The following is an 8,864-nucleotide window of genomic DNA, read 5'->3' as shown; positions in this document are numbered from 1 at the left end:
TTTTATTATTATTTTTCCACTGCTGTTGCTTAGCTAAAAATTTTTCCAATCAATCAATCCGAAGCAAAAGTTATATAGCATCTGTTTCATTGTTCATTCACATACGGTTCTTTCAAAAAGCATCATTTCTCCTCTTAATCTCTTTCTCTCTTTTTTTCCTTTATCCTGTTCATATTGGCTTTTTCGACGTAATGATTTTTGTTCGAATTTTCAGCAAACATTAAAAAAAGAATTGTGCAATGTCGGATCGTTTGTAAAGTTAATTACGTCATTAAGAATAAAAAGATTCTTTTTTAAATTACAAATATCTATATATTTTGTTATTTATTTCACTTGGAAGTTATTCACTTTCTTCACTAGTAATGTTTCCACTCTGTTATTCTCTGAATCATTTGTCATTTCATGCTGACCATGCTTTTCATTTTATTTCAGTTCATTGTTTTATGTGATTTTATTTAAATGATACGAGTTAGCTAATAATTTTTTTTCTTTTTGAGAAAACTTTCCCCTTTTTATACTGTATGCATTGTTCAGTATATTTGAAAATATCGAAAGACAGTTGAGACAAGTGGATTGTTGTTGTCGATGAGTTGTATCAGCTTCATCTCCTGTATTTCAGTGCATCACGATGTGAAATTGAGAACTATTTATTGTCCAGTGTGTGCGTGAGATGGGAAGGTGATGTGGTTTCAGCTAAGAGGCAGATGAGCACGTCTTGTGAAGGCGGTCTTTGCAAACAGCAGCATATGGATTAGTTATGCTTGAATAAATAGATGGAGATCAAATTATCATTTTGACTCCCGTAGACCGCCTACCGTGCGTGCCATGCCAGTGCGGCGCTTCACTTCATCGCCACCGACGACTAGCCGCCGCCGTGTTCTTAGCCGCTGATTGGTTCCGCGTTGATCAATGTTGACCAATGATGAATCATATTTCTGTTCAACGGTCCGTTGGATTCCCTTTTCCAATGAACAATTTCAAATTGCACGCAAGGGACGGCAGTTTTGCTCGGCATGCTTTTTCATACGCTGCTCGTTGGAATGTATTTTGTATAATATGCACGTTCTGTTGTTGCTGTTGTTATTGTTTTTTTGACGACATTCTTTTCCATTCTAACTATGCACATGTGATCGAATCATGCTTTGCAATGTGCAGTTTTGGCTTTTTTTTCTTTGTTCCGTTATGCTTCAAGTATGCAGCTTCTTTGCAATGCTCGTTTGTTGGATGGATGTTTGATGGAAATTGTTAGATTTCAGTTCGCTTGCTGTTCAGCCGGTTGATTGAATTGGAAAAGATATTGGCGCCAAGAAAAAGTCATTTCCGTTTAACGATGGCGACATGGCAAATTTCAAAGTGGGATTTGTTTACTGACGTGTGTTATTTTATGTCATCGGTCGGTCGTATGCCTAGTCTCATCAGGTTGAGCTAAACATTTTCGTCAGTTGCGTTTGGCCGTCATGATCGGCTCGTATACTTTTGATGAACAGACAACAACCGCTGATACTCATCACTGCCAAGCCACTGCTTCTAGCGTTGATTGTGGCTCCATTCCGTGTTCATAACTCTTTATTCAATCTGATCACTGGCGACGTTTAGTCCCGCCTTTGTTATTTTAACTCGACCTTTATTCGCGTTCTTCTTCTTCTTCTTGTGCGGCATTCTTTGTTCTTACGGCTGTCAAAATACTTTTGCTTTAGGAACAATGGATGATGTGGACAGTGCGACGACTTCTGTCGCGGATGTTCAACTTCCGTTGAAGCCAATATTGTTGCAAGCACCTGAAGATTCTTACATTGTTCGTGGTCGCCAGCCGCATCAACAAAATGCACTGCTGACATGCAAGGCGCTGTATGCTGAGCGGATCAAGTTCAAGTGCAACGGCATTTGGGTGAGTAGGCAAATGGCTAACGGTCAGCAGTAGTCGTTTTGCTTGGCTTTTTTCTTCTGTTTACTCTCCTGCTATACTCTTATGACCAAGTTGATTTACGCAACATTATTCCTTGCTGTTCGTTAGTCAGAGGTTGAGAGTTTCAAGTGCCATTTGGATGGATAATCTCCACTCCGACTCTTGGTCGTTATCCATCCGCTGGTGGTGATTTTTACATTCTAAGCATATGGTACGAGCTAACGGTGGCGCCATTCAGTGTTTGTACAATGTGATCTTGTTCTCTCTCTCTCTCCCTCTCTATCAGTGTGTGTCTCTCTTTTTCTCTGCGTCGATTAGCTGACGGTCAGCGACCGGACAGGGCCGACTGATTCAGGACACAATTCCCAAAAACGTTTGTTTAACTTACACATGGTCAGTTCGGTTGGTTACCACCTGGCTTGTTCTATATCTGCTAGCTTTTCCGACCGCGTTAACTAGCACCCATTACTACTGCTGCACAAACGCTGCTTGCATATTTTTCTCTCTTCTCTTACTTTTGTCAATTACTGTTGCTAACCAAGGCAGGTGCATCAGAGGGTTTGTCGAAACGTTAAATTTCCATCCGTTTCAAAGCCATATGTTTAACAGGATAGGCAAGTTGTGGATATGTTTTGTTAATATCGCGTAAAAATGGACAACAGTTCATCAGTTCGTACGAATTCAATTGAATCGCATCTGCGTTTCATTGTTCCATTTAGTTTTTGCTGTAAACTTCTGCCACTGCATCTGGACTGTGTTCCAATGAATAATGAATACAATTCTGACCCCGTTGTATTACTATTTTTTTTTATTTTTTTACTATTTTGCTTGCTATCGAGAATCCATCCTTTCAATCACTTATCCAATAATTTATAGTTATGTACAGATTTTTTTACAAAAGCCCAACTGATATTCACATTTCCAGTCGTTTGCAAGTGACGAATAGTCGTCGTCGGTCGAGTAGCATATGTTGCTCTTTTATTTCTCCTAAACTACTCACTTTCTTTCTCATTGTTATTTTATTTCATCATCAATTCCGTTGACAATTCAATTCTTTCTATGATAAAAAATGTTTTTTTATGTGGTTAAAAATGCTGTATCTCTGACTGTTATCTTATCACATGGTTGAAAGTGAAAACAAAATTCATGCATTAATCATGTATTTGTTTATTTGTTATTTATTCTTGTTAGAATTCTCAAAGTTGCAAGTTTCAGTAAACATTTTAGAATGCTTAAGAATTGTCATGTGTTTGAAAAAGTTATAAACCTTGGTGTTTATTTCAGATTCCAGAAACTGAATATGAACGTAGAGAAGGAATTGATTCAAGTTCAAACACGCCGTTTTTGCAGACCAGTATTATTGTGAATCGGCATTCAGTTGATCGGATACGATCATTTTCTGGAGAATACAGTTGCGAGTGTATAGCCTATGGCACCGGTCCTGAGGATAAAGCGGAACAAGTGAAAAGCATGCCAGCCGTTGTCCGGGTTGCCTGTAAGTTGTCGTTGATTTTTTCATTTTTGCAATTATTGTTTTATCTGCCTTGATTGGCGCCATCTTCATCGAATTATCTCGGAGGAATCTGTTGGGTCAGTTTTTCTTGTTTTGATAAAAAATATTAATTATTAATGATCAGTCTCTGTCACTTGTTTTGACAAGTTTAGTCAGTCAGGCTTTTTTGTGTGGGTATTTATTTATTCAGTTCTTCATCTACCGGGTAGAGATAAATAGCAGGCTAATTAAATACACTCAAATGTTGAAAAGTAGGTAAAGTCACGTTCGACCGTGTTGGATTCACCTTTTCCAGCTCTTGTCAACCAACATTTTTCTATTCAGAATGTTCTTAAAATATTCTCATCTTGCCAATGTTTGCTCAATTTTTTTCTCGATATTTGAATAATATTTTAAATGCTTTAGCTTTAGCAGCTTCAGCATTTATCGCGTTTGTTATTTTGATTTTTACTCAGAAGGTGCCAATTTGGATGACATCTGATAAATTGGAAGGAGGGAATTGAAACAAAACATTTGCTGGCAGTCTCTGCAGCTGCTGTCTTTGCTGTCATGTTGATCATGAATAAGGGTCTGAAGTTGAGACTTGGGAAAATGTTGTGTTTGTTGGCCTTGAAACAAATCGAATCGCTTTTTTCTTCTTTCCTCCTCCCCCCTTCCCCATATATATATATTCTTTGGCTGCCTGCTGCTTTTGGCTATCCTTGAAATGTTTTGTTGTAATTTTTCAGCAAATCAATTCGCCGTTCAGTTGAAAATGAACAAGCTTGGAAAGGTTTTATCTTTTTTAAAAAAAATTTATCTTGCTCCTCTTCTCACCATTTTGTTACTCTTATCAACAGTACAACGTTCTATTGGTGCTGTTGTTGGACTTGTTTCATAAGCGCGATATGGCTCGATTGATAATTGTCGACTAATAATCCAATGGCGTTTCCAGTTGAAAGGGTTGCAGTTAAAGCAATTTAAAAACGTTTGCATCATTTTCAATCTTTATCAGGCGTCAGAGGATAAAAGGACCCCCGCTAGGTTGACTCGGCCATCGTCAATCAACGGTTCACTTCGTTGACCAGTGGCCGTTGCAAGTGGACGCTGTCCATCCTTTTCTAAACGATTATATCTCTGCTATGGTAATTTGGTGGAATTGCCGGACGCGTTTGGTTTTGCACGAATGCGTTGCTGCTGTGCCGGAACTTTGGCCACCAATCGGGCTAATTTGCTGCTGATCATGTCAGTTTGATCGATTCAATCGCCTCTGCACTGGCACAAATCATCCCGTTTTGCTGATTGTTTGTGGCTTCTTTACTTCAGCCTGATTAGCCCTTTTGAAAATCCGTCGTCGGATTTGCCCTCTACTCAACCACTTGGCCAACTTAGTCGTTTACTGTAGCATTCAACGTTTGCTCGTTAAATACGTCAAAATGCTCTTCAAAATTTTTACTGTAATTGCTATTCTATAGGCCGACCTTTCTAATTTTCGACTTATGCAATATATAAATGAGTTGCCCGTGTCTGAAGCAGAGAGCACCTTTTTGTTGCTTCGGTCGGTGGATATGAACCTTTTGCAGAATTATCATTTGATAAATTGCGTTTGACAGCTGCTGGTTGCAAATGTCCAGCGCACACCACACACCATACTAAACCAAATCAAACCAATATGCCTCCTAATATGTGCGTACCTAGTATTTCAAAATCAGCTGCTTTGGTTATCTCAACTGGGAGATTTTCTCTGACATTTTAATTTGCAGCAGATGATGATCGATCGCTAATTTAAACTTGTAATTTTGATAAAGCATAAATTTCTAGAATTTCTCCAATTTGATAGTTACTTCAATCTCTTCTTTCTGACTGTAATTAATAAATGCTAACTTATCTGTAAGCTATATGTTAGTGGGAAACGTTTGTCAGTTTTTCATAAAATGATGTATCTATATATGTATATATATGTGTGATATTTTTTTGAGCTTAAATAGCATCACATAAATAACTACAGTACATTGAGAATGTGAAATGTGAATACAGCAAAGAAAATGAAAAGACGAAATTTTTCAAAAAATTGCGAGGCCATTGCATTTTTGCCATTGACTCCAAATGACTGTTGCAAGTGTACAATTTTTCACATGGCCTTTTATTTGTTTGCAATGTTCTTATTTCAAGTAGTCATTGAAGAGGTGTTAGTTAGTCATTTTTCGTCGACTCCATCTTTTAAATGTTCATAAATTGCAAACTGTAATCATTGAACTGAAACATGCGATTCTGCTCGACTGCCTTTTTAAAATTGTCTAAAAAACCAGAGCATAAATTAAAAACCCTCGAATGAAGGTTTTTCTCGTGTGAATTTTCTTTCTTTTTTTCAATTTACAAGTTTATGGTAGCAATTGAGAAATGCATTCAGAAACATTTTGGAAAAGAAAAATCTACAAGTGCATTATTATCTTTATTGAAATATCAAATTGCAAAGTTGGATTGGAAAGCGAACTTCAGTTTTGACTTATTGTTTACTATTCGAGACAGAAAAAAGGAGACTAATTAATTTTCAAAATAGCAATTAATTATGAAATACACATATTTGGATAGATAATTGAAGGAAAGGATCAGCCGTATTGAAAGCCATACGCTGAGTCTGGTTGAAACAGTGGCTGAAAGTGAAGTTTCACTTAGGTAGAGCAAATTGCTCATAGACTTTAACATGAATAACCTTCTGATTAAGTCTGAAACACAGTATTCATGACTGTTTGCTTTGACATGGGACACCTGTGGCCGGCGACAGATGTGCAGCAGTCGTTCTACTAGCAGGGGTGGAATTGAATTTTCGGCTTTGCAAAGCTTGCTGACCTTGCTTGGCGCGCGGGTTTTTGAAAATTGATCCACGTCCGTTTTACCTTCTTGTATTGGTTTTGAGGCTGACTGGCGATCAGGTCAGGCGCCTGCTGCTGATCAGCGTAAGCTTACAGAGACTCTGGTCGACCATTATGAATTAGCAATCATTGTTCAAACAGTTGTAGCTTAATTACTTCTAGCTTCTAGTGAAGCTCATGTCCAAAGCGACCCCTGATCAGATAGTAATACAACTATTGTTCCAGTCGATTGTTCCAATTGTTCATTTGCTATTTTTATTTTAATTTTAGTATTTGCTTTTTCTTTTTTTTAAATTTTCTTTCTGTGCTATTATAGCATTGTGAGAAAATTGCAATCGAATGAATGGTACCAAGCAGTGAGTGTAACATGTATTTTATCAATTTCTGACATGATTTGAAACACATATTGAATGCATGCGAAATGTTTGAGAAGTTGCTTAATCTTATGGGGACGGAGTTTAGTGGAAAATTGAAAGAAATCTACTAGAGAAATTCTCGCTTGCATAGAAGTATAAGTCGCAGAGAGAGGAATTCAAGGCCGATACTGCTATTTATGACAATCTAAAATGCCATTATCTGTCAAATATATTGCAAACGTTCAATCACTGCAATCCACCACTGGTTCCGCTCATTCCTACACAAATTCAATGCTTTGCTTGTTCAAACTGACGATAAGCTTGCATTTGTTTGTCCACTGGGCTTTTGCCTTTGTCGTTGTCGATGTCTTCGTGTGAAATGATGTCTCAGTCGGATCATACCCTTGTGGGATCGGTGATTGCTCGCTTGCAGCTATTCAATTTCCATTGATCTTCATTGCGTGTTCATATCAAATCAACGATCAAGCGACTTCAGAAAGCAATTGCGTGTGGGCACGTTACAGATTAGTCGATGAGTCGTTTTGCTTGAATGCATCCTGGATGAAAAGCAGAATGAAACAATTGCTGCATTTTCTTTGCCTATTCATGAATTTATCGTTGTAGAGAAAAATTAACTTGACATTTGATTTTTACATTTTCAAAGAGCACACTGTTTGCACAACAGTTGCTATTTGGTGTTAATGTTTCCAATTAGTGTTTCATAAAGTCGATGCTGTTGCTATTGTTGACGGGAAATTTTTTCACATATTTTATTTTTCAGATCATATTTTTCAAAAAGTCATCACAGTGCCGATGAATATAGAATTGAATCGATTTGCATTTAACGATTAAAATTAAATTACAAATTCAGTTTTTAATTATGATGAATGGCTTGATTTGTATTTTAATTTGAAATGATTGAATTTTATTGGACGACAAATTCTTATAGATCTTTTGAAAGACTTTTATCGCGAACCAGCTTCAGAAAGAAGGCCTCTGAATAGTTTGGTGGAATTGCCGTGCCAACCTCCTGAAGGAGATCCATCCCCAGAGGTTTGAAAATTTGTTCCTTCCATTCTTATGAAATCTTCTTTTTCAGTGAATATATGAAATTCTGTTTAGGTGTTTTGGATGAAGGATGGTGTCGAGATCGAATCCAGAAAAGATCCGAATGTTATTGTGGCGAATGATGGCTCTTTGCTTATTTCCTCTGCACGATTCAGTGACAGTGGCAATTACACATGTGGGGCAAGAAACATTGCACACGAAAGAACTACTCTTCCTGCAACTCTGCACATTTATGGTAAATCGGTTTTGAAAATTTGCTTCTTCCACCCCTAGGTGTAAAGTTTGCAAACAAACTTCTGCTTTGCAATGCAGTAAAAGAATACAAACAGCCATGACGATTTTAATTTCAATTTTAATTCAGTCGATGGTCAGTGGTCTACTTGGGGTTCCTGGGAAGGAGTCTGTCCTACAAATTGCAAAGCGTGGATCAACAACAGGCGACGCGTATCGAGACTAACTCGCTATCGTCATTGCAACAATCCGCCACCGGCCAACGGAGGCAGTCAATGTTCTGGAAGTTCCAAAGAGCAAGTAGACTGTGAATTACCATGTCCGGTAGATGGTAGCTGGTCAGAATGGTCCAGATGGACTGACTGTCATACCATTTGTATACCTGTTCGACTAATGCTCTGCGACAATCTTTTACCCCAAGATGGAGAAGTATACTGTCTCCGTTTTGAACGTTTTTTGCGATTATGCTCCAATGGACTGTTCATGATTGGTAAATTAATTTGCTAACATGTATTTGCTAATTATATCTATTGATGCTAATTATTACTGATATGATAACGGATGACACTTCTCAGTGATCCATTTAGAATACAAAGATTATAACACTGTCGATTTGGTTGCTATTTTAATTCAAGGGAGCAATATCTGCAAGACTACAATGGTAGCTTGTTTTTATAATCTTTGTGCATAATGTCATGATCAGATTGCGCAAAAATATGACCTATCGTCATAATTTTTAAATTTCGACTTCCCATGCCATCTGTCGGCTGTGTTTAGATAAACTGATGAGAACCTTTGCCCGAATTCTGACCACCTATGGCCTTTTATATATCTCAAGAATATCTTACTGCATGACCAAATGATAACGCTCCACTAGCCAAACGAGAATTCAAATTATTGCTGTCTGTTGTGCTTCGTGAATTTGAAAATCAATGTCT

At 37.6% G+C, this 8,864-nt stretch overlaps 3 protein-coding genes across 3 annotated transcripts; all 3 read left to right on the top strand.

Moving 5' to 3' along the window:
* Nucleotides 1-922: 922 nt before the first annotated feature.
* On the top strand, nt 923-1,562 carry Tsp_02513 (hypothetical protein). The gene is made up of 3 exons (XM_003378790.1): nt 923-1,034; nt 1,257-1,372; nt 1,443-1,562. The coding sequence occupies exons 1-3, from the start codon at nt 923-925 to the stop codon at nt 1,560-1,562; spliced, it is 348 nt and encodes a 115-aa protein (XP_003378838.1).
* Nucleotides 1,563-1,702: 140 nt separating this feature from the next.
* On the top strand, nt 1,703-4,299 carry Tsp_02512 (netrin receptor UNC5A). Its single transcript, XM_003378789.1, has 3 exons — nt 1,703-1,888; nt 3,191-3,401; nt 4,148-4,299. The coding sequence occupies exons 1-3, from the start codon at nt 1,703-1,705 to the stop codon at nt 4,297-4,299; spliced, it is 549 nt and encodes a 182-aa protein (XP_003378837.1).
* A 2,538-nt stretch (nt 4,300-6,837) lies between these two features.
* Nucleotides 6,838-8,416, top strand: Tsp_02511 (netrin receptor UNC5B; the record flags this gene model as incomplete). Its single annotated transcript, XM_003378788.1, has 3 exons — nt 6,838-6,999; nt 7,750-7,930; nt 8,057-8,416. Coding segments are annotated over exons 1-3 (703 nt in total), but the record flags the coding sequence as incomplete, so codon positions are not given.
* Nucleotides 8,417-8,864: the final 448 nt, after the last annotated feature.

This window comes from Trichinella spiralis (genome assembly GCF_000181795.1).
Source record: "Trichinella spiralis strain ISS 195 chromosome Unknown Scfld2, whole genome shotgun sequence".
Taxonomy (NCBI): domain Eukaryota; kingdom Metazoa; phylum Nematoda; class Enoplea; order Trichinellida; family Trichinellidae; genus Trichinella; species Trichinella spiralis.
This window is presented reverse-complemented; position numbering and strand designations above follow the sequence as displayed.

Excerpts from the sequence above, each read along its gene's own strand:
- Tsp_02513 (XM_003378790.1), top strand. The coding sequence starts at position 923 with ATGAATCATATTTCTGTTCAACGGTCCGTTGGATTCCCTTTTCCAATG. Across the intron at positions 1,035-1,256 it reads TGCTTTTTCATACGCTGCTC|TTCGCTTGCTGTTCAGCCGG; the intron begins GTTGGAATGTAT and ends GTTAGATTTCAG. Across the intron at positions 1,373-1,442 it reads AGTGGGATTTGTTTACTGAC|TTGCGTTTGGCCGTCATGAT; the intron begins GTGTGTTATTTT and ends CATTTTCGTCAG.
- Tsp_02512 (XM_003378789.1), top strand. The coding sequence starts at position 1,703 with ATGGATGATGTGGACAGTGCGACGACTTCTGTCGCGGATGTTCAACTT. Across the intron at positions 1,889-3,190 it reads TCAAGTGCAACGGCATTTGG|ATTCCAGAAACTGAATATGA; the intron begins GTGAGTAGGCAA and ends TGTTTATTTCAG. Across the intron at positions 3,402-4,147 it reads AGCCGTTGTCCGGGTTGCCT|CAAATCAATTCGCCGTTCAG; the intron begins GTAAGTTGTCGT and ends GTAATTTTTCAG.